The sequence below is a fragment of the Gymnoscopelus microlampas genome, assembly GCF_963454915.1.
Source record: "Gymnoscopelus microlampas genome assembly, chromosome: 5".
Lineage (NCBI taxonomy): Eukaryota > Metazoa > Chordata > Actinopteri > Myctophiformes > Myctophidae > Gymnoscopelus > Gymnoscopelus microlampas.
In genome coordinates, this window is record NC_139942.1 from 51,411,645 (window position 1) to 51,437,612 (window position 25,968).

Consider the following 25,968-nt stretch of genomic DNA (forward strand, 5'->3'; position numbering starts at 1 on the left):
GTTAATCTGTGGACGAAGGAAAATTGTGATTATGTTGATTGAAAATACTGAGCTTGGAACTTTGCGTTTCAGAAACGAATTATTGAATAACCAAATCTATTATATGCAGCACCACACTTTGCTTATGAAGTTAAAACATTAAGCAGAGTTTAGTTTATACTAACTAGCCTGGCGGGTTCAATTCTGTTTAATGTTCAACTGATCCAGACATTTGTGTTCTCACATACACTCCTGCATATTATATGTCTAACATAACATAACATGATATCATAACATAACATGATATCATAACATAACATATGACTCTTCTTCTTCTGGGGTATATATTAGTGTTTACAGTAGGTGTTTCTGTGTGATGGAGCCAAGTGGTTGCATAATATGCTGTATATTATACAGACATAAACATTAATGGACCCACATTATGCCCACGTCCACCCACAAGCTCTCGCTTGGCTCAACCGATTTGGTCAATGTCAATATCAGTGTCACTTGTTGCTGCTTTGGCAAACTCATTACATTTGTGTGAAGAGAGGAACTGAGCAGGAACTTGAGCAGCCTTGTAACATGATGTGTCATGTTGGTTAACATCATTCATTGCTGGTCGGTGTGTGAGATTAGACACAGAGACGCAGTAATATTTACTTAGACTTAGATATTATAAAGTGTTTGTTCAATAAAAAGGGGGTCCCCAAGAGGCTGGGCTAACAATTTTCCAACACATACTGTTTAATAAAAGCAAAAAGACAAGACATAACAAAGGCAAGGTATAATACGATAACACATGACTTCTATCGATCCCATTCTTGACTCGGTCTGGCTTTAGTGGTCTCAAATACAGAACTAACCAGGAGTGTGGATTGTATAGTGTTTTAAAATCAGCTAGTCAAACAAACTTAACTCACCAGTTCACTGCTGCTGGGTTTCTGGGGCGACCGGATGTATTTCTAATTGCAACTAATCCAAAAGTGAACCGAATGTTTATGAGCATAATATCACACTACTGTGGCTGTGTGCTGTCTGCATAAAAACAAGTACATCCTTGCATCTAATTGCATAATTAGGGCCTCTTTGTTTCTGTGGTTCGACGTAGATGAAAGGGACTGGATTGCACTTCCTGTCAGAATCATGAAGTTCTGCACGTTTTCTTTCAGGGACTGGAAGTGTGGTTTCAAGTGTAGAGGTCGCTAAAGCAGTGGTTCTCAAAGTGGGGTCCGGGGACCCCTAGGGGTCCTTGAGGGATATCCAGGCGGTCCCCAGCTAAATGATAGTTAAGAACCAAATGAACTCTTATGGGTCTGTAACTCCAATTGTATTTTCATAGATTTCTAAACCAACCAACCTCTTTGCCGAAAATAGGCGATCTAGCTTGTAGATCTGCTATTTTCGGCTAATGTTCCCTTCAGAATAGGGATCCTTCTAGTGGTTAATGTAAAAAAAATCCCATCACAAAAAGATTTGGCAGTGAGAATTAACAGTCTTGGACATATGAGGTTTCCACCCGACAGAAACGATATATTGTACGTAGGACTAGGTCAGGGTTCCCCAATAGGCGGCCATTTGCGGCCCGGGAAAGGCAACTATCCGGCCCGCGACGACTCCTGTCATAATTTTTTTTGTGTTTTATCTTTATAATATCTGTATTACTGTTCAAGCAGACTAACAAACCAACACAGTCACTGTGTTGAACAAACACATCTGTAAGTAAATTGTTGATTCTGGACTTATTTATATTTTCAGTATGTACAACTGGCTGCTGTTAATCTGTATCACTTTTCAAGCAGACCTATTTTGTTAGAGTGCATTTTTTACTTGTGTGACCCTCAACACAGGATTTAAGAATCCCAGGCCTAAAATAACACAGTGTCAAATTAGCTCGATTAGAGAAAAAAAGAACCAAAAAAAATGCGCATGCGCACTTTGCGCGCATGCACGATTTCAATGCCCCTGGCCCTCGGCTTGGTACCCGAGACTTAATTTGGCCCTTGGGGAAAAGTAATTGGGGAACCCTGGACTAAGTTATATTCTTCAGAATTAACCAGTTACCCTTAGTTTCACTTTACTAAATGAGTTGCATTTGTTTATTTGTTATGGTATCAAAATGGATGACAGAAAACTACACAGGGGTCTAGAAGTCAAAGAGCATGTAACATACAGTATAGAATAAAATAAAGTATAGTAATGAATTATGAGCATGTCTGGGGTGTAAATAAGGGAGAGCAAACCAGGGATTCAAGGTGCAAAATGGTGCTGTATTGTGCAAAAGTATTTACAATATTTAAAAGAGACACAAAACAGACCACAGGGGACAATGTTGCCAAAGAAACAAACAAAGCAGCAAAGAAAAAAACAACTGACTGACTAATAGTTAAAACCCGCATAACTAACTGCTCTGTCAAGTGGCCAAAATGTACATACTGTAAGCGGCAACCACCCCTTAGGTGTGGTGGTGTGTCTAACGATAAAGTGTTGAACTGTGTATAGACTAGCCTCGTTCCCCAAAGATTTGCACACATTTTCTCGATTTTTCAAAAATAGCAGATCTACAAGCTCATAGCGCGGCACTCGTGCCGCGCTATGAGCTTGTATATCTGCTATTTTTGAATAGCCAAAGTGTAAAATACTGCTTTTTTAGCTCAAACCAAAAAGTGACACAGATGCGTTCCAGGTCTTAATGGGCTAAAGCAGAGAGTGTCTATAGTGGGCAGGACTTCCGCTGTACGTATTTCCCCCGGAAACGTTCTTTTTCGACCAATCACAACAGTCGTTTCATTCACGGAGAACGTAAAGAGATTTGTAAAGCGTCAACGTCATTTCCTTGGGCGGTATACTTCCGCCAAATTCCGGTACTCCCGTTTAGACACTCAACCGGCTAGGTCTTGCCCAGCGTGACGTGTCCCAGGGCCTGGCATATACACAATAGGCTAAGAATGACACGCAGGATAATTACTACAAAGTTGATTTTTTTTTCTGGGCTTGACTAGCACAACAAACTGGTGATGTGGATGAGAGGAAATGGCCGGTTGCTCTGCCATCAGAGAGAGAGAGAGAGAGAGAGAGAGAGAGAGAGGGGGGGGGGGGGCAACATAGAACATAACACGGCAGAGTGGTAAAAGCAGACACCCTCTGTATGCACTCACACTGATGGTAATGGACAGACAGACAGACAGACAGACAGACAGACAGAGCCACGGCGTGTAAAAACAATGTTTTTGTCATTGTAATACTGTCAAACTAAAATGACCTCTTAAGAAACAAATGAAGTTTCAGTTCTTACAGGCCCAGCACCAACTCGCGAATAAAAACCTTTCAACAAAAAATAATAGCAGATAGAATCTAGGCAGCAGTTTGAAGCGGCGATCCACTCAGCTACAAGTAAATATTTGTGTATAAAAGGCGGGTTTTCTCTCCAGCCTTTTTCCGGGTTTTCTCTCCAGCTGTCCAGGAGAAGGCCGACATGGAAGGGCGTGTAGCAGACAATGAAAATTATCATGTTTGCTGTTACTATGCTGATGATATTTCTCTTTTCTGCCGAGTCATATTCTTCCTTCTGCAGAATCCATATGATCTGACTGGAACAGAACACAATGATCAATAGTGGAGCAAGGAAGCCTACAGTCAACAGAAGCACCAATATGCTTACAGGGAGAGTCTTATCCTCACATATTTCAAAGCATGTCCATAGTTTACCGGTGGATACAGATTTATGGTACACAATGCACAGTGTCACCACTAGAGTCCAAATGACCAAACACACAGCGAAAGCAGCCTGTTTCTTCTTCCTCCAAGATCTGGCCTGCAACGGGAACCTGACCACCAGGAAGCGATGGACACTGATGGCGGTGCTGGTCAGGATGCTGGCGTACATGTTGACGTAATGCACAGACAGGAGGACAGAACAGAGTGGGGTTATTGGCATGCAGTAGAAGGCATCGAAGGTCCGGAACGGGAGGGAGAGGGCGAGGGTGAGGTCTGCTACAGTCAGGTTGATCAGGTAGATGTGGGTGTCTGTCCAGGAGTTTCTCTTGACCATGAAGGCACAGAGTGCTGCTACGTTTAGGCCCAGACCCAGGAGGAACAAGAACGTGTATCCCACACCTTCAATGGTTTGCACTTTACAGGTACTGTTCTCCAAGGTACAGGTGTTCCCATCCATGTTCATCTGTGGAGGAGGAAACATTACCATTCTGTCAACTGAATGAAAACTGAGAAAATAGAAAGTTCTTGTGCAATACACAGATCTCAAGTCTTCAGACAGTTTGTCCTGGAGAGTAGGACCATGCAATTTCACCAGACTTAGATTCTATCCTAATGGCAGTTATCGCCTACTACAGTGATCTCAGTCTTTTATGTATTCAGCTGTAGAAAGTTTTGGGACATCTAAGGGTTGATGTTATCAGTGCAATTTACAGTACTGCGTTTATCAGGTGAGATGTACATGTATAACTGGGACCCCATAGAAAGAGACACAGATATAGTCCAGAAAACCAGTCAACTGATTGGCAAATATATATTTTTTAAATAATCATGATCAACAGTATCAAAGGCTATATACACATAGGTTTCTTGTCAAATTCTCCGTAACATACTCACTATGGGATATCAGCGCCTCCTGGCGATGAACAGAGCTACATACCATAAACTCCCGGGCCATTCATTGGCTGAGAAGGGTATGTCACGTGTCCGGTAACCCGGAACCGGCTTAAAGCCGCTCTCGTGACGTGGCTCATCCTCTTTCGCTTCTCTGCATGGCAGATGAATACAGCTTAACAGACATACCAGAACGATATCTTTTGAATTACCTTAAAAACGGACAGAATACAACTCTAGCCCACCAAGGTGGTACCTGTACCGACCTACGGGTTTCCTCCGTGTGTAAAAAGAAAAAAAAAAAAAAAAAAAGTTATTTCTCGTTCCGCTCCCGCGGCTCTATCTTCTACTTTCCAAGCTTTTCTCTCAAAAGTTTTTCCACGTGCTAGCACGGTGACAAGCCGGCCGGCTTTTAGCCTAGCTACAGGCTAACTAGCTTAGCGTTAGCTTCTCTCCACTCGACGCTAGCACCAACAATGGAGACCCCACGCGCCTGCGGTTTGCAGGTCTGCCGTCGTCTCATTGCCGGAGATGACCCCCATGGCTTCTGCATCGCCTGCCTCGGCCTACACCATGCCTATGCAGCGAGGCATTATCCGAAGGCACAGGGACGCTGTGAGGACTGCGCCCTCTTCTCAAGGCTCCATCTCGACTGCCGCCTAGCCAGGGCGCAAGAGTTCCATGAGGGGAGAGGCGACGCCCCGTCCCCGACCAGGGTTACAACCGACTCCGGCCCGGGGAATGTGAGCGGTGCAGGCATCCTCGTGCGTCCCAGCGTCACCATGGGTCCTCCAGCAGCTCCGGGGCTCCAGAGCGGCGCAGGCAGCCGCCCGCAGCACCAGCCTGCTACACCAGCCGTGCTACGCAGCGCGACAGCGGCCGCGAATGCTGTGCCTGGGGGGTCCACTCAGGTACAGCCAACCAGCGGCCCTTCCTCCCCCTCCTCCCAGCCGTCGACTCCGCTGCTACAGCAGGCGTACCGGGACAGCGGTGCGTCGGCAAACCTCAGCGAGGACTCCGACGACGACGATGCTCGCAGCATGGAGGAGGGGGAGGAGGAGGGCGAACTACCCTCCTACCAGGAGGCTCCCGAGGAGGCCGCCGTCTCCACTCCACGTCGGGACGGCGACATGGAGTCTTCGGGCAGTATCCTGGCGCCTAGCTGGCCGGCCGCGCAGGAACTGGAATCCGACCCCGCCAAGCGCGAGGAACCAGTTTCAGCCATTATTGACAGGGCTTTAGCCAGATGTGGCCTCGAACGTCCGCTGGAGGAGCAGGCATCCTCCAGCGCTCCTGATGACGAGTACCAGGGTCTGACCCAACAAGACGAGCGCGCGCCCAGGTCCAGGAAGGTTCCGCCCGCCAAGGGCTTCGCGAGGGTCCTCATGTCCACCTGGGCGAACCACTCCGAGCCTAAGAGGCTGGGTTTTCCTCTCGACGTAGTGGGAGCTCCCGCGATGGGTCTGATCGCCTGCCCCCCCATGGACCGCGTGTTGGCCCAGGGCATTGTGGACCAGCGACAGGCAGTGGCCCTCACCCCTGAGCCTCATTTCACCGTGCCGAAGGAAAAAGCACTTTCCGTGGCGGTGAAAAAAGCCTACAAGTCATCGGCGCTGGCGGCTCGCGCGCTAAACATGGTGGCCATCCTCCAGGGCTCGACCGCGCGGCGCCTGACCGAGCTGAAGGAGAAGTGGGGCGAGGACGCTGAGGAGCTGGAAGCCCTTCAGCAGCTCACCATAAAAGTGACTCGCCACGCTACAGCATGGACCGGAAAATCCATGGCGGACAGCGCAGCGATTGAACGGGCTCGGTGGCTCGAGCTCACTGAGTTTCGAGCAGAAGTGACCGATGCAAAAAAGAGCGTTATGGCGCTCCCTTTATGTCCAGATAATCTGTTTGCGGGCGCCTCAGAGTTCCTCCGCGTCTCGACGGAGTCCAGGAAGGCACAGCGGGAAGCAGCGGCCGGCGTGCTGGAACCAGCCCCCCCACCATCTTCCCGGCCCCGCAACGAAAGGCCAGTGGCCAGAGGACGTTCCTCCTCTTCCCGCCGTGGACAGGCCAACACCTCCCGGTCCTCCTCCTCAGCTCGGCCGAGCTCAAAGGAAGGTGCTCGCGAGGTAGGGAACAGGCGGGCCAGACCTCCACCCCGCCAACAACCCGCACCCAACACCAACAGGCCTCCACGTCGCGACAGCGGGAAGCCTCGCCGTGGCGGGCGGGGTAAGTGACACTCTATCGCCGGTGCACAGACCGGCTCAGCCCCCCCCTCGGCCGTTCATGCTGGGGAAGAGGACAGTGGCTTTACAGGCCTCGGTGGACAGAGTCGTGGACGGCTCCACGAGCGCGAAAAAACTTTGTGTGCAAAATGTGGACTTTTGTGTGCAAAAAGATGTGTGTGTTCTAAACATGTGTGTTCAAAACACGGTTTATGTGAAACCCTTTTTTCTGGAGAAAATAAATGTGCTGAATGCTACAAACCCGCTCATTATTTCACGTGGCCTAGAGCAGAGGAGCAGTGGTGTCCCCGTTCCCGAGACATCTCTGCCCCAACGCTCTCATTACATAAACCCACAATATCTGGATCGCCCGAACCCCGGTGTTTCAGATATTGCTGGGGTATCCTCTGTGCATGCAATGAATCAATGTTGTTATCCAATAAGCCCACAACGTCTGCGGCACCCGAATTCCGGTGCGGCAGACGTTGCTGGGATAACATCTGTGCATGCAATGGATCAGTGTCATCATCCCATGAGCCCACGATGTCTGCGGCGCCCGAATTCCGGTGCGGCAGACATCGCTGGGACAACATCTGTGCATGTTTTGGATCATATGAAGGGAATAAATCATTTGGAGGTAATAGAAAAACCGACGCCACCCTTGTCCGCCAGAGGGCGCCGAAGCGCCAGTGGAACAGGGTCACGGCGGTTTTGCCTTCCGTCTCACAGGAAGCGATCAAACGTCACTGTGAACCGGAAGTGCTTGAGTCAGAAAGAGCGGACCTCTGTCTCCGCCATTTTGGAAGGACAGACGACCCCTCAGCTGTCACACCTCACAGGTTTCCATGGAAACAGAAGGCCTCGTCTGCCGCTGGAATACGACAGGGCGCCTCCTACAGAGAGGATAACTTTGTCGACGCTCCGCGCAGAGACGACGGCCGAGGTAGGCTTATTTCTGACGTCGGGAAATTTTCCCGTGGCCGGTCACGTGACTCCTCCGAGTCCCCCAGGCAGGCCAGCGTTACTAACGCGCACAGCCCCGCCTGTCCAATCGGCGGCGCCGTTGTTTTCCGTGGGAACAGGCGAGCGGCGACGACGGACGAACCGAATGTTGACGTCAGGGAAGGTCCCCGTGTCCAGTCACGTGACTCTTCCGAGTCCTCAGGACAGACCGTTAGTACCCCTACTGTCTCTAGCGGGACCCTCGGGGTTAGCACCGCTGTCACCAGTAGCAGCGTCAATGGTTCCCATGACAACGCACACACATTCCGAGCGGCCGATGACGTCATCGACCAATCCGCTCGCTCAGTGTGTAGAGCAGGGATGGGCAACTGGCGGCCCGCGGGCCGCATGCGGCCCGCACCGTCACTCAATGCGGCCCCAGGCCAAAAAAAAAAAAAAAAAAAAAAACTTTTTTTTTTTGGGGCCAAAAATGTTTTAAATTGTTTTTTGGCCAAGTCTACACTTGCAACCACACGTAACTTCTACTTTATTCTTCTTATTCCTCGTCTTTGTATTGGTATTGTTTGTGTTGGAGCGCCTCAGTGCGGCTGCAGAGTTCATGTGCAACCTCTTCCAGAGAGAGATAGAGACACTAGAAACTCTGCTGGAGACACAAAACAAACTGTGTAGACTTGGCCCTTTTAAATAAAATGTATTTTGGCCCAAAAAAAAAAAGTTTTCTTTTTTTTTTGCATTAGTCGACTGCCAGTCGACTATTGGCAATTAGTCGCCAATTAGATTCGACTAAACAAATCCTTAGTCGGGGAGAGGCCTACTAAATGCTAAATAAAAACAAAGTTATAACAAATAATAATAGTTTTATCCCTTATTTATCACATATGTGACTATTATGGGCTTTTTGAGTAATGGGGTACTGGCGAGAGTGCCGATAAACGGGCGGGCTGGGACCAAAATCCAGCCCTGGCATTTTGGTCCGAACCGGCGCACCGCCCCTGGACCGTTTTTCCAACGGGAGGGGTTTTGTCAACGGGGGGGGTCCCTGCCGATAAACAATGCGCCCCCCCCTGCCGATAAACAATGCGGCCCCCCAGAGTGATTGAGGATATTTTGTGGCCCTCACCATCTACAAAGTTGCCCACCCCTGGTGTAGAGCAATGGAAATTATGCAAGCCGAATCCTTGGGTGCTGCGCACAATACAAAAGGGTTACAGGCTGCAATTTTCCAAAAAACCCCCAATGACAGACAAAGTGCTGTTTTCCCAGGCCAAAGGTCCAGCAGCCAACACTTTGAGAGAGGAGGTGGCCTCCCTCTTGAGCAAAGGCGCTGTCAGGGAAGTGCTTCCGAACCAGAACCGTTTGGGTTTTTATTCGAAATATTTTCTGGTGAAAAAGAAGGGGGGGGGTGTACGACCCATTCTGAACCTGAAGGGTCTCAACAAATATCTGACGGTTTTCAACTTTCGAATGTTGACAACGGCAGCGCTGTTGCGGACGGTCCGCCAGGGCGACTGGTGGACCAGCATCGATCTCAAGGATGCCTACTTCCACATCCCGATTTACCCACCGCACAGGAAGTTCCTGCGCTTCGGCTTCGAGGGGAGGGTGTACGAGTACACTGTCCTCCCTTTTGGAATGTCTCTGAGCCCCCGGGTGTTCGTGAAATGCACCGACGCGGCGGTGGCTCCACTGAGGCAGCAGGGGATCCGTCTGTCGACTTACATCGACGACTGGCTTTTGGCGGCGGGCTCGAGGGAGGAGGTGACGCAACATACGAAGGTGGCCATCTCCCACCTGCAGTCGCTGGGTTTCACCATCAACGCCCAGAAGAGCGTGTTGGTCCCGTCCCAGCGGACCACTTTCATAGGGATCCTACTGGACTCAAACACGCTCATGGCACGCCTATCCCAGGACAGGATAGACAGCTTTTTGGCCTGTGTGAGGTCCTTTCAAGTGGGGCGTCAAGTCAGCTACAAGTTGTGCATGCAAGCGGCAGGTCTCATGGCCTCGGCTATACACCTGGTCCGTTTGGGCAGGCTCCACATGAGACCTTTCCAGAGGTGGATGCTGGCTCTCGGGATCCCGTCCACCATGGGTTCTCTGAAGGTTTTGGTACCTCCACGGTGCGTGGAAGCACTCAGACCGTGGTCACAAGCAGCTTTTCTGTCCGAGGGGGTCAGTGTAGGTGTTGTGACGTCACGAAAAGTCATCACCACGGACGCCAGCTTGTCGGGCTGGGGCGCGGTTCACGAGGGCCGCTCGACCAGGGGAGTGTGGGACCTCAGTCTACGGGAGGCCCACATCAACTACCTGGAGCTGATGGCGGTCTATCTTGCTCTCAAATACTTCGAGGCTCGCATCCGCGGTTGTCATGTCATGGTCAGGACAGACAACACCACGACTATGTGCTATGTCAACAGACAGGGGGGCTTGCGCTCCCGGGTGTTGGACAGCCTGGCGTGCAGATTGACGCATTGGTGCCACTCGCGCCTCGCGTCAATACGAGCTTCGCATGTACCGGGTCTCTTGAACAGCGGGGCGGACCTGCTGTCCAGGGGCAGACTTCGGTACGAGAATTGGTCCCTCGACCAGTGGGTGACGGACCTGATTTGGACCAGGTTCGGTCGGGCACAGGTCGACTTGTTTGCCTCCAAAGAGAACGCGAAGTGCTCTCGCTTTTTCTCTGTGAAGGTGGGGGACCCTTCCCTGGGCCTGGATGCCCTGGCGCACGACTGGCCGGACGAGCTGCTGTATGCTTTCCCGCCACTGGACCTGATTCCCCCGACTTTAGAGCGGGTGAGGCGTCAGGGTCGGTCAGTGCTGCTGGTGGCTCCGGCGTGGGGCGTGTGGAGGTCGGAAATAACGCCTCTCCTCTACGCCGATCCTTGGCCCCTCCCGTTGTACAGGAGCCTGCTACAGCAGGGAGGGGGCGACATCTACCACGAACGGCCTCAGGACCTAGACCTGTGGGTTTGGCCCGTGAGAGGGAGACCTTGACTTCGTATGGCCTGCCCCCTGAGGTGGTGGCTACCATCCAGGGTGCGAGGGCCGTCTCCACGATGGCTGCGTACGACGACAGATGGAACATGTTCGTGGCATGGGGTCTGGAGCAGTCACCGCCGGTGGTGGCCTTCCAGGCACCAGTGCGCAGCATCCTCATTTTCTTGCAAGGCAAGTTGAATCAGGGCCTGGCTTTCTCGACGGTGAAGGTGTACCTGGCGGCCATTTCCGCTTGTCACGAAGGTTTCGATGGCATAACGGTTGGCCGACATCATCTGGTGCGCCGTTTTATGAACGGTGCCAGGCGAGCCAGGCCGGTCTCTAGGCCCCTTTTCCCGGCCTGGGACCTGACGGTGGTGTTGGAGGCACTTTGCCTCCCACCGTTTGAGCCTTTTGAGTCTGTGGATCTGAAGATCGTTAGTCTCAAAACGGTTCTTTTGGTGGCTTTGACTACAGCTAAACGGGTCAGCGACATGCATGCGCTCTCAGTGAGCTCGGAGTGCATGAGGTTCTCGGGAGACGGCAGCAGGGTCTTGTTTAAACCCAACATGGCGTTTGTTCCCAAGAACGGAGTGGTGACTCAGACACCGGTTGAGCTGGTAGCTTTTCATCCGCCTCCTTTCGCCTCGGCGGAAGATGAGCGGTTGCACTGTCTCTGTCCAGTGAGGGCTCTGAAGCTCTACTGCCAGAAGACGGCTGTCGGCCGGTCGTCGTCGCAGCTTTTTGTCTCCTACGGCCCAGGTGGTAGGCGGAAGGCAGTGGCTAAGGCATCGCTTTCTCGTTGGATTTTGGATGCCATTAGGCTGGCCTATGTCAGTGGTGGCGTTCCAGTTCCAGAAGGACTGAAGGCTCACTCTACTAGAGGTGTGTCTACGTCCTGGGCCCTCTCCAGAGGAGTTTCGGTCCAGGAGGTGTGCACGGCCGCTAATTGGTCGTCTCCTTCGACTTTTGCGGCCTTCTACAGCCTGGATGTGGCGGCGGCGTCAGTGGCGCACGCTGTTCTGGGCGTAGCAGCTGCCTCTAGTTAAGGTGGGGGAGGTTAGGCAGGGTTTTTGTGTTAGCCTGCCTTTGTTCTCTTCCCTTCCTTCCTTTCTCTCTAGTCCCCTCGGAACCACCGTTGGTAGGTTTCGAGGGGAGAGGGCCCTGTTTCCTTGTTTTCACTTATGGGACAGACTCGTGTCTGTTCATTAGCTGAATAAGGCAGACTTGGTCTGTCAGGGTCTTCTTTATTCCTAATATCCCGCACCCCGGCCCTTGGGGCCGGGGCGCCCGTGAGGCCAAAGGTCACGCCCATGGGGGCGGGGCCTTGCGGCTAGGGGGCGTGCGGGGCTGGGAGGGTTCTGTATGGCTATAAGCCCCAGGGGGGTTTATGTATCCCATAGTGAGTATGTTACGGAGAATTTGACAAGAAACTCGAGGTTACGAATGTAACCCCGGTTTCTTTAGAATTCGGAGTAACATACTCACCTAACACCCCTGTTTGTGTACATCTGCATGCAGAGAGCGGTTGTTAAAGAGGATGAGCCACGTCACGAGAGCGGCTTTAAGCCGGTTCCGGGTTACCGGACACGTGACATACCCTTCTCAGCCAATGAATGGCCCGGGAGTTTATGGTATGTAGCTCTGTTCATCGCCAGGAGGCGCTGATATCCCATAGTGAGTATGTTACTCCGAATTCTAAAGAAACCGGGGTTACATTCGTAACCTCGAGTTTAACAACAAGGAAACAGAGCCCGTTTTCTTTGCTCTTAATCTTAAAGGGGTATTTCACTTTCAAAACAAATTTGGGTCATTCTACACAGGCTTTTGGGAGCACCCCTGACACTTTTTAAGTTTCTTGATTCAGTATTTTGATATTTGATATTCATTTTATCAGAATTTTATCAAAAAAACACGTCCCCCTCACATATTAGGAGGGCAGGATGAGTCACCAGAAGGGCTGGTGTTTTTGATGAATCTAACATGTTCAAAAAGGAGTTTGAAGTTATAATGGGTTTTTACAGGAAGGGGGCGTGTCTGATAAGATGAATATCAAATATCTAAATACTGAATCAAGCAACTGTCCGGGGGGCTCACAAAAGCCTGAGTAGAGGATCAAATGACCCAAATATATATATATATTTTTAAAGTGAAATATCCCTTAAAGTTCGTGGGTTGTGACCCCGACAGCCAAGTGCTTAGCGAGTATGGGTGCAAAATGCTCTAATCCAGGTTTGAGCCCACACCATTTGCTGATTGTCAGTCCCCCACTCTCTCTCAGCATTTCCTGTTTCTCTTGAGAAAGGAAATGTCTCACTGCTTTGATGAGGGCTGTATATATATATATATATATATATATATATATATATATATATATATATATATATATATATATATATATATATATATATATATATATATATATATATATATAATTTGATAAACAGTATCACATTTTGGGGTGAACTTAGTCAAGAGAACAAGTTAAAAACCTTGCTGTATCTATTGCCTCCTCAAGAGTAAATAGGTGAGACATTATTACACATTGTTCCAACAGTCGTACAGAAGAGTCAAACCAGATCCATCAACACAAGAAATTATTTAAAAAAAATACTAATATGACAATTGTCTAATGATAATAAAGTCCTGTCTTCATCATATACACATGTACTGCATATACTGTTACATAGCTAGTTGTGGTGCTTTTTATCATGTTTTAAAATCAGCTAGACAAACTACTCACCAGTTCACCGCTTCGTTTTTCTGAAGAAATTGATAAACACAGTCTGTCAATTTGAAAGTCAGTAAGCATACCCACATCCTCTGACTGAGAGAACTGCAGTGACAGAGGAAGTGTTTACGTCATATACAACCGTACAATATATACAGTACTGTATATGCATATACTGTACAAAAAAAAAAATCGAAATTTGTATCATTGAATCGTCATTTGGGCCTGTTGTTTCTGTGGTTTGAAGCAAAACCATAGAAGGATTTAATGCTATACTGTATGTTGTAAAACAGAAAATGTATTACATGTGTACTGTTGCTCCTAACTTTCTGCGTGTTCATCACACTTCTGGAAATGACGTTTCAAGTGTGAAAGTTCAGCGTAAGAGAATGCAAAACCACAGTCAAAATGTGCATCTTTGGTATTCACTCAGACTTGTTCCCTTTTTGTATTTCTGCCGTGCGTAAGGGCAGCAGCCGTGTTGGTATGACAGAACAACAGCACACCATGGTCTCACTATGGAGACTGGTAACACAAAAACACTGTTGAAAATGAACATTAACAGTTCCTAATAATAACAGGCAGGATCATTACCACAAAGTATTGAATAAGCTTTTCTGGGCTTGATAAGCACAACAAACAGGTGATGTGGATGAGAGGGGATGGGCTTTAATCTGCCAGCAGAGGGATGTGTTTGGTAGAGGTGGAGTCAGAGCAGCAGAGAGAGAGAGAGAGAGAGAGAGAGAGAGAGAGAGAGAGAGAGAGAGAGAGAGAGAGAGAGAGAGAGAGACACCACAGAAACCCCAGACACAGCAACGTGGAACGTAACAGGGCAGAATGGAAAAAGCAAACACCCTCTGTGTGCACTCTGCCATCCTTAGAGCATTTCCACTTGTGGGAGTAAACATTCTCATTAACATTAATAAGGGAACTTCCATGTGTTGAGTTGATACAATTTGCATATTTAAATATACAGTGTCAGAGAACTTGTAATACGATAAATCATTGTCTTCATGTAAGTAATCAACTCAGGAAGTTTCATTATGATAACTCTTTTTTACATTTTGTCATTTTTCACCTGTCATGAACGTATGGGGAAAATAACAAAATGTGTGATAACCATGAAAAAGCTGCTCCTGTGGAAAGGTTATCATATATTTATTTACTCGTATTGACCCTATGAACAATTTAATATAGGTTTGGTTTTGCCCACTCTTTCGATAATCATTGCTCAATTTTGGGGCTCTGGCTCATGGACTAAGAGGAGCGGCCAGATGGCAACCGCGAGGTTCCCAGTTCGATCCCGGGCCCCCCCAGAGTTACTGTCAAAGTGTCCTTGAGCAAGACCCTGAACCCCTAATTGCGGGAGGCATGCGTTACCGACAGACCTTTTCTCCGACTATGTGGCATCCGCGTGCGGTTAGGGTTAGGGTGCGGGTTTGGTTCGGGTTTAGTATGCTGTCGGACTAACGTACTGCACCCAATTGCTCCCGATGAGCATGGTGCATTGCATGGTTTCCATGGGTGAATGTAATGCACTATCTATGTAAAGTGCTTTGGATAAGAGCGCTGTATGTAAATGCACCATTTATGTTCATGGGTGTATGAAACCACAATGCATTATTTTTATTTTGTGAGCATCTTTATTTATTAACCCTGGCACCAGGAACAGCACAGACAACACATTGCAGTAAAACATTATAAAATGGAATCATGGGTTTCGGGATCCACGTGGGAATGGCGTGACACCAACATAGATACTGGACTTCGACATGGCCAGCCTGTGACATCAGTCATCTATGACATCGTTATGATTTGGGCAAGTTTTCAGCACTATCAGAGCCCCATTGACTTCCATTATAAAATGTAAGTTACATTTTTCAAAAAGTATGTAAAATAATTATAGGAGGTACTTCTGTGGCCTGTTCACAAGACATTTGGCGCTGATCAGTCAGTCCAACGGTTTAGGAGATTAACAACAGGAACCACGCCATATAAAAAAACAATGTTAATATTATTGTAATACTGTCAAACTGAATTACCTCTTAAGTGACAGAGAAATGTTTTATTTTCCAGTCCCACTAACTCGCAAATAAAAACCTTTCAGCAAAGAATAATAGCAGACAGAATCTAGGCAGCAGTTTGAGGTGGCGATCCATTCAGATACAAGTATATATTTGTGTATATCAGACATTGCGTTTTTTCTCCAGCCGTCTCCAGGCGTTGGGGTGAACCTTTCCAGGAGAAGGCCGACATGGAAGGGTGTGTAGCAGACAATGAAAATGATCATGTTTGCTGTTACTATGCTGATGATATTTTTCTTTTCTGTCGAGTCATCTTTTTCCTTCTGCAGAATCCATATGATCTGACTGGAACAGAACACAATGATCAATAGAGGAAAAAGGAAGCCTAGAGTCAACAAAAGCACCAGGAAGCTTACAAGGAGTCTCTCATCTTCACGTCTTTCAAAGCATGTCCATAGTTTAGTGGGACAGTTAGACTCATAGTAAACAAGGCACAGTGACACCACTAGAGTCCAAATGGCCAAACACACAGCAAAAGCAGACTGTTTCTTCTTCCTCCAAGATCTGGCCTGAAACGGGAACCTGACCACCAGGAAGCGATGGACACTGATGGCGGTGCTGGTCAGGATGCTGGCGTACATGTTGACGTAATGCACAGACATGAGGACAGTACACAGTAGGGTTATTTCCATGCAGTAGAAGGCATCGTAGATTCGGAACGGGAGGTAGAGGATTAGGGCGAGGTCTGCTACGGTCAGGTTGATCAGGTAGATGTGGGTGTCTGTCCAGGAGTTCCTCTTGACCATGAAGGCCCACAGTGCTGCTACATTGAGGCCCAGACCCAGCAGGAACAACAACGTATATCCCACACCTTCAATGGTATGCACTTCACAGGGAGTACTGTTCTTGAAAGCAATGTTCTCCAAAGTACAGGTGATGTTCCTATCCATGTTCATCTGAGGAGGAGGAAACATTACAATTCTGTCAATGGAAAACTGAGACAATAGAAAGTTCTTATGCAATACACAGATCTCAGGTCTTCAGCAACATTGTCCCAGAGAGTAGGACCATGCAACTTCACCAGATTTTATTCTAATGGTAGTTATCGCCTACTACAGTGATCTCAGTCTTGTCTTTGTTCGGTGGTATAACCTTTTAGACATCTAAGAGTTGAGGTCATCGTTGCAATTTACAGTACTTTACAGCATAAGAATGTTGGGTTGCAGTGTGTTTCTTTACGATGGAAGCAAGTGGCAGCATAATAGAATTAACAGCAGTGGAACAAAAACCCAGTCCCACGTGGGACCCCATAGATAGATAAACAGATAAAGTCCTGTATTTGACAGACCCAGAGGGTCGGCCTACATGAGGCTTTGTCCGTCCCTCTTTCGTCCCTCTTTTGTCCCTCTTTTCTCCATATATGGCATAAATGGGAAGACAGATACACAGACAGACAGACGGATCCCTCTTTTGTCCCTCTTTTCCTCTTTTGTCCCTCTTTTCTCCATATATGGCATAAATGGGAAGACAGATACACAGACAGATACACACGTCATGCGAAGTCCGGCCATTCAGATTTCAACCACTAGGGGTCTGGCAGTACCAGGTCTCCTGCTTCTAGTTTAGATAAGTCTGATTTGCAAACATATTTTTTTTATTTTATTTAACGAATCAACAGCATCAAAGGCTGCTCTCAGGTTTAACAACAATGAAACAGAACCTGTTTTCATTGCTCTTAATTGTAAGGTCATACAACATGAGTACAAAATCCTCTGATCGGTGAGTCCCAGGATCAAGCCCATATCATGTGCTGATTGTCACTCCCCCAGGCGCCCCCACTCTCTCTCAGCATTTCCTGTCTCTCTCCAGACTTATCGCTGTCAAATGAAGGCTTAAAATTGCCTCAAACACACGCACACACACACACGCATACACACACACACACACACACACACACACGCACACGCACACGCACACGCACACGCACACACACACACACACACACACACACACACACACACACACACACACACACTTCTTACTGTCATTAACTGCTTTGATGAGGCTGTTTCAGTACTGTGGTTAGCTCTAAAACAAGATACATCATATAGCTTGTGGAGTGATAAGGTGACAATACACTGACAGTTGTTTAGGTTATACGTTGCACATAATATATCAAAATATCATTTGATAAACAGTGTCAGACACACTGGAACATTTTGGGGGGGATCTTAGTTAAGAAAGCAAGTTAAAAACCTTGCTGTATCTAAATGAATAACTCCTCAAGATCACTGGGGTTATAAGATGAGAAATTATTACACGTTGTTCCCACGGTAGTACAGATGAGTCAAACCAGATCCATCAACACAGGAAATAATTTTAAGATAATGACTAATATGATTACTGACTAATGACAATAAAGTCCTGTCTTCATCATGTACACATGTACTGCATACAGTGTTATCTAGCTTGTAGTGTTGCTTGTATAATGTTTTAAAATCAACTAGTCAAACTACTCACCAGTTTACTGCTGCTGTTTCTGAGGTGACCAAATGGATTTTAAACACAGTCAGACAATGTGAAAGTCAGTTATTATACCCACATCCTCTGACTGAGAACTGCAGTGACAGAGGAAGTGTTTACGTCATATAAAACCATATACTGTACATACAGTAGTGTTATATTACTTTGTTTTTGTAGTTTAAAGAAAAAAACATGTAGAAGGATTTCATTCTGTAATGTATGTTTTAAAAAACATACAAAATGTGGTCTGTTGCTCCTAACTTGGGTGTGTTCTTTGACATTTACAAGAAGTTTCCACCACACTTCTGAAAGTGCTTCTGGGAGTAAACATTAACATTAATATAAGGGAACTTCCATATGTTGAGTTGATACACAAAACCTATGCTGATAATAATTACGATGTTTATGTTCATGGGTGTATGAAACCACAATGCATTATTTCAATTTTGTGTGCATGTTTATTTATTAACCTCCTGGCATCAGGAACAGTAACAGCAAAGACAACACATTGCAGTAAAACATTATAAAATGGAATCGTGGATTTCGGGATCCACGTGGGAACGGCGTGAATCCTACGCAGATCACGGACTTCGACATGGCCAGTCTGTGATATCAGTCATCTGACATCCCTATGATTTGGGCAAGTTTTCAGCACTATCAGAGCCCCATTGAATCCCATTATAAAATGTAAGTTACATTTTTCAAAAAGTATGTAAAATAATTAGAGGAGGTACTTTTGTGGCCTACTGACAGTGTGCACAAGACATTTGGCGTGGTTTGCGAGATTAGCATTGATTGCAAAAGGTACAGAGATACAGTTATATAATGCTAAAAGGATAACACAAAAAACCCTGAGGGCTTGTTTCCATTGTGGTCCTATGTATTCAATTCATCAAGACATATAGACACAATACTAAACAAGAGATCATCAATACTAGGAGCAGTAAAAGTATTTTTACAGAAAACCAGTGGGGGGGGGGGGGGGGGGGTAATTTATTTTTGCAAGCTAGAAGATTTGTCTAGGTCCAGTAGCAAATTGCAGACAGGTGCTCTTTTATGGTGGTTTTGAAGGAGGGTAGGGAGTCGCACTTTTTGATGGCTGTTGGTAGGGCATTACACATTTTGGTGGCATACTAGTAGAACGAATTCATACCCATGTTTGTGCCGAATCTGGGGGGAATGAGATCAGTGGAGCTCAGACAAACGGCTTGCCGCTGAGGAGCCACAATAAAAACAATGATAATATTAGTCTTATACTGTCAAACTGAAATGACCTCTTAACTTAAGAGACAGAGAAAGTTTTTATTTTCCAGTCCCACCAACTCGCAAATAGAAACCTTTCAGCAAAAAATAATAGCAGATAGAATCTAGGCAGCAGTTTGAGGTGGCGATCCATTCAGACGCAAGTATATATTTGTGTATAAAAGTCGGGTTTACTTTCCAGCAGTCAGGCATTAGGGTGAACTTTTCCAGGAGAAGGCCGACATGGAAGGGTGTGTAGCAGACAATGAAAATGATCATGTTTGCTGTTACTATTCTGATGATATTTTTCTTTTCTGTTGAGTCATCGTTTTCCTTCTGCAGAATCCATATGATCTGACTGGAACAGAACACAATGATCAATAGAGGAAAAAGGAAGCCAAGAGTCAACAGAAACACCAGGATGCTTACAGGGAGATCTTCAAGTCTTTCAAAGCACGTCCTGGTGGAGACAGATTTATGGTTCACAATGCACAGTGACACCACAAGAGTCCAAATGGCCAAACACACAGCGAAAGCAGCCTGTTTCTTCTTCCTCCAAGATCTGGCCTGCAACGGGAACCTGACCACCAGGAAGCGATGGACACTGATGGCGGTGCTGGTCAGGATGCTGGTGTACATGTTGACGTAATGCACAGATATGAGGACAGTACAGAGTGGGATTATTTCCAGGCAGTAGAAGGCATCGTAGATCCGGAACGGGAGGTAGAGGATTAGGGCGAGGTCTGCTACATTCAGGTTGATCAGGTAGATGTGGGTGTCTGTCCAGGAGTTTCTCTTGACAATGAAGGCCCACAGTGCTGCTATGTTGAGGACCAGACCCAGGAGGAACAACGGCGTGTATCCCACACCTTCAATGGTATGCACATGACAGTTACTGTGATTACAGGTGATGCTCCCATCCATGTTCATCTGAGGAGGAGGAAACATTACCATTCTGTCATCTGAAAACTGAGACAATAGATACAATAGATCTTAGGTCTTCAGCCAGTTTGTTCTGGAGAGTAGGACCATGCATTCTATCCTACCGGTAGTTATCGTCTACTACAGTGATCTCAGTATTTTATGTATTCAGCTATAGAAAGTTTTGGGACATCTAAGGGTTGAGGTCAACAGTGCAATTTACAGTACTGAGTTCATCAGGCGAGATGTACATGTATAACTATGCATCATCAGCATAAGAATGGTGTGATGCAGTGTGTTTCTTTACGATGGAAACAAGTGGCAGCATAATAGAATTAACAGCAGTGGATCAAAAACTGACCCCATGGGACCGCATAGAAAGAGACACAGATGTAGTCCAGAAAACCAGTAGACTTGAATGGCAAAAATATGTTATTTAAATTATCATGATCAGCAGTATCAAAGGCTATAAGATACACACAGGTTTAACAACAATGAAACAGAGCCTGTTTGCATTAATTTGCACTTAATCTTAAAGTCATGGGTTGTGACCCGATAGCCAAGTGCTTAAAGGCAATATGGGTGCAAAATGCTCTGATCCAGGTTTGAGCCCATGAACATGTGCTCATTGTCAGTGCCCCACTCTCTCTCAGCATTTCCTGTATCTCTCGATACTTATCGCTGTCAAATAAAAGCTTAAAATTATATATATATATATATATGTGCGTGTGTGAGTGTGCGCGCGTGTGTGTGTGTGTGTGTGTGTGTGTGTGTGTGTGTGTGTGTGTGTGTGTGTGTGTGTGTGTGTGTGTGTGTGTGTGTGTGTGTGTGTGTGTGTGTGTGTGTGTGTGTGTATATAACAAATTGACTAATATGGTAATTGTAATTGACGAATGATAATAAAGTCCTGTCTTCATCATGTACACATGTACTGCATATACAGTTATATAGCTAGTTGTGTTGCTTTTATAATGTTTTAAAATTAGCAAGTCAAACTACTTACCAGTTTACTGCTGCTATTTCTGAGGTGAGCAAAGGTATTTTTAATCGCAGTAAGTCAATGTGAAAGTCAGTTGGTATACCCACATCCTCTGACTGAGTGAGTACTGCAGTGACAAGAGGAAGTGTTTGCCTCCTAGCTTGGGGGTGTTTATTGACATTTACAAGAAGTTTCAGTGTAAGAGAATACAAAACCACAGTGAAAATGAGCATCTTTGGTATTCACTCAGAATTGTTCCTTTTTGTATTTCTGCCGTTTGTAAGGACAGCAGCCGTGTTGGTATGACAGAACAACAACACACCCGACAGCGCAGCGCTCCGACTTTTCCAATACTAAACCCGAACCAAACCCGCACCCTAACCCTAACCGCACGCGGAAGCCACATAGTCGGAGAAATGGGATGTCGGATTATCGTATGCCTCCCGGTCTCACTATGGAGACTGGTAACACAAAAACATTGTTGACAATGAATATTAACTGTTAATAATAACAAGCAGGATCATTTTCTACAAAGTTGACCTTTTCTGGGCTTGACAAGCACAACAAACAGGTGATGTGGATGAGAGGGGATGGGCTTTAATCTTCCAGCAGAGGGATGTGTTTGGTAGAGGGGGAGAGAGAGAGAGAGAGAGCAGCAGGACCAGTGAATGCAAGAGGGGAGCACGATGCATGGGTGGAGGTTGGACCAAATAACAGTGGTTGACAGCAGACAATGAGTTGATTGGTGAGTGGAGGTGCCTGTAGAAAGAGAGAGATATAGAGAGAGAGAGAGAGAGAGAGAGGGGGGGGGGGGGGGGGGGAGAGATGGAAACCCCAGACACAGCAACGTGGAACGTAACATGGCAGAATGGAAAAAGCAAACCCCTCTGTGTTCACTCGGTATGTTTCATGGTAATCCACCCATTAGATGTTGAGATATCTTGGGACTCTTGTTGTTTGGGACCAAAGTGGTGAACAGAAGAATACAAGAACGCTCGCCCCAAAACACGGCCGCCCTGGGTCAAACCGACCTCGAAACGGTCGCCACCGGGTATTACTAAACGTAACCTCAGTAAAACTGGGCCTAAGCTAACCTCATTCCAAACATAACCTCAGTAAAACTATGCCTACAAGCCTAACCTTACTCCTAAACTTAACCTCAGTAAAGCTATGCCTAACCCTAAACTTATTCCTAACCTTAACCTCAATAAAACAAACACAAAAATACAAGAGTGTGTTCCTTAGAGCCTTTCCACCTGTGGGAGTAAAAATACTCTAGAACATTATTATAAATTAACTTCCATGTGTTGATTTGTCAGAACCCATGCTGATGATAATTATGATGTTTATGTTCGTGGGTGTATGAAACCACAATGCATTATTTCAATTTAGTGAGCATGTTTATTTATTAACCCCCTGGCACCAGGAACAGTAACAGCAGAGACAACACATTGCAGTGAGAAATTATACAATTGAATTGGATGTTGGGATCCTCGTGGGAACGGCGTGACTCCAACGTAGATCCTGGACTTCAACGTGGCCAGCCTGTGATATCAGTCATCTATGACATCTCTATGATTTGGGCTAATTTTCAGCACTATCAGAGCTCCATTGACTTCAATTATAAAATTTAAGTTACATTTTTCAAAAAGTATATACGATAATTGAGGAAGTACTTCCGCCTCTGAGGAGCCACAATAAAAAACAATGATAATATTATTCTTATATACTGTCAAACTGAAATGACCTCTTAACTTAAGAGACAGAGAAAGTTTTTATTTTCCAGTCCCACCAACTCGCAAATAGAAACCTTTCAGCAAAAAATAATAGCAGATAGAATCTAGGCAGCAGTTTGAGGTGGCGATCCATTCAGCTACAAGTATATATGTGTGTATAAAAGGCTTAGGCATTGGAGTGAAGTTCAAGAGAAGGCCGACATGGAAGGGTGTGTAGCAGACAATGAAAATGATCATGTTTGCTGTTACTATGCTGATGATATTTTTCTTTTCTGCTGAGTCATCTTTTTCCTTCTGCAGAATCCATATGATCTGACTGGAACAGAACACAATGATCAATAGTGGTGCAAGGAAGCCTACAGTAAACAGAAGCACCAGGAAGTTTACAGGGAGAGTCTCATCTTCACATCTTTCAAAGCACGTCAGTAGTTCATTGGTGAAGTCAGATGTATGGTTCACAATGCAAAATGACGCCACTAGACTCCAAATGACCAAACACACAGCGAAAGCAGCCTGTTTCTTCTTCCTCCAAGATCTGGCCTGAAGTGGGAACCTGACCACCAGGAAGCGATGGACACTGATGGCAGTGCTGGTCAGGATGCTGGCGTACATGTTGACGTAATGCACATACAGGAGGACGGTACAGAGTGGGGTTATTTCCATGCAGTAAAAGGCATCGTAGATCCGGAACGGGAGGTAGAGGATTAGGGCGAGGTCTGCTACAGTCAGATTGATCAGGTAGATGTGGGTGTCTGTCCAGGAGTTTCTCTTGACTATGAAGGCCCACAGTGCTGCTACGTTGAGGCCCATACCCAGGAGGAACAAGAACGTATATCCCACACCTTCAATGGTATGTGCATGACAGGTACTGTGATTACAGGTGATGTTCCCATCCATGTTCAGCTGTGGAGGAGGAAACATGCGAAACTGAGAAAATAGAAAGGTCTTGTGCAATACGCAGATCTCAGGTCTTCAGACAGTTTGTCCTGGAGAGTAGGACCATGCAATTTCACCAGACTCTATCCTAATGATAGTTATCGCCTACAGTGATCTCAGTCTTTTATTTATTCCGCTGTAGAACGTTTTGGGACATCTAAGGGTTGATGTTATCAGTGCAATTTTACAGTACTGAGTTCATCAGGTGAGTTTTACATGTATAAATATGTATCATCAGCATAAGAATGGTGGGATGCAGTGTGTTTCTTTACGATGGAAGCACGTGGCTATCCTGGTAACCCCCCCCTTCCGGAATTCTCATTTGCATTTGATATCAGGAAATCAAATACAAATGAGATGGCAGGGTCCAGATGGCGGGTTTACCAGGCTAGCTAGTGGCAGCATAATAGACACTAGACAGTAGTGGATAAATAACTGACCCCATGGGAACCCATAGAAAGAGACACAGATAGTCCAGAAAACCAGTAGACTGATTGGCAAAAATATATTTTTTAAATGATCATGATCAACAGTATCAAAGACTATAGATGCACTTAGGTTTAAGAACAATGAAACAGAGCCCATATTCATTGCTCTTAATCTTAAGGTCATGGGTTGTGACCCGATAGCCAAGTGCTTAGGGCGAATATGGGTGCCCCCATATGGAGCCCAGCCCCCACTCTCTCTCAGCATTTCCTGTCTCTCTCGATGCTTAAAATTGCCTCACTGCTTTGATGAGGGCTGTTTATGGCAGTTGTTTATCAATATCATATATATACTGTATATATTTACATATATGTAAATATATATATATATATATATATATATATATATATATATATATATATATATATATATATATATATATATATATATATATATATATATATACATACATACATACATACATACATACATACATACATACATACATACATACATACATACATACATACATACATACATACATACATACATACATATATATATATATATATACATACATACATACATACATACATACATACATACATACATACATACATATATATATATATATATATATATATATATATATATATATATATATATATATATATATATATATATATATATATATATATATATATATATAAATACACACACTGTATATATGTACACACACTGTATATATGTATACAATATATCATTTGATAAACAGTGTCAAGCACACTGGAACATTTTATGGGGAACTTAGTCAAGAGAACAAGTTAAAAACCTTGCTGTATCTATTGCCTCTTCAAGAGTAAATAGAGCGTCGCAGTTCCCGCCCACTTCCTGGTGCCGGAAGTAAATACTCAATGCATTTTTCCCATTGACTTTTACAAAAATATTTATATAAATTAATTTAAGCCTAGAATCAAGCTATCATGGTGAATCATGACCATAAAACGTTTGATTCTGTGAAAAAACTTTTTTGAAAACGGCAAAACAAAGGGTATTTATTAAATATAGTATATCATATCATTAAATATAAGATAAAATAAAACCACAGAAAAAAAGGTTTTATGGTCATGATTCACCGCTATCCTGGATAGCTTGATTCTAGGCTTAAATTGATTGATATAAATATTTTTGGAAAAGTCAATGGGAAAAATGCATCGAGTATTTACTTCCGGCACCAGGAAGTGGCGGAACTGCGATGCTCTATAGGTGACACATTAGTACATATTGTTCCCACAGTTGTACAGAAGAGTCAAACTAGCTCCATCAACACAAGAAATTATTTTTAAAAAATGAACTAATATGATAATTGACTAACTATAATAAAGTCCTGTCTTCATCATGTACACATGTACTGCATTTACTGTTATATAGCTAGTTGTGTTGCTTTTATAATGTTTTAAAATCAGCTAGTCAAAAAACTCACCAGTTCACCGCTTCTATTTTCTGAGGTGACCAAATTAATAAACACAGTCAGTCAATTTGAAAGTAAGCATACCCACATCCTCTGACTGAGTACTGCAGTGACAGAGGAAGTGTTTACGTCATATACAACCGTACAATATATACAGTACTGTATATGCATCTATACAAAACATTATACATTTGTATAATTGAATCGTCATTTGGGCCTGTCGTTTCCGTGGTTTGA

At 45.4% G+C, this 25,968-nt stretch overlaps 3 protein-coding genes across 3 annotated transcripts; all 3 read right to left on the bottom strand.

The window, feature by feature from the left end:
* Positions 1-2,869: 2,869 nt before the first annotated feature.
* On the bottom strand, positions 2,870-25,913 carry LOC311045166 (G-protein coupled receptor 35-like; the record flags this gene model as incomplete). Its single annotated transcript, XM_084056977.1, has 3 exons — positions 25,744-25,913; positions 3,275-4,159; positions 2,870-2,902 (listed from the first exon to the last, which is right to left on the bottom strand). Exons 2-3 carry the CDS (start codon positions 4,157-4,159, stop codon positions 2,870-2,872), a joined length of 918 nt encoding a protein of 305 aa, XP_083913103.1. The 5' UTR covers positions 25,744-25,913.
* LOC311045167 (G-protein coupled receptor 35-like) lies at positions 15,533-16,447 on the bottom strand (the record flags this gene model as incomplete). Its single annotated transcript, XM_084056978.1, has 1 exon — positions 15,533-16,447. One exon carries the CDS (start codon positions 16,445-16,447, stop codon positions 15,539-15,541), a length of 909 nt encoding a protein of 302 aa, XP_083913104.1. The 3' UTR covers positions 15,533-15,538.
* Positions 19,153-21,220, bottom strand: LOC311045241 (G-protein coupled receptor 35-like). The gene is made up of 2 exons (XM_084057041.1): positions 21,187-21,220; positions 19,153-20,192 (listed from the first exon to the last, which is right to left on the bottom strand). The coding sequence occupies exon 2, from the start codon at positions 20,190-20,192 to the stop codon at positions 19,323-19,325; it is 870 nt and encodes a 289-aa protein (XP_083913167.1). The 5' UTR covers positions 21,187-21,220; the 3' UTR covers positions 19,153-19,322.
* Positions 25,914-25,968: the final 55 nt, after the last annotated feature.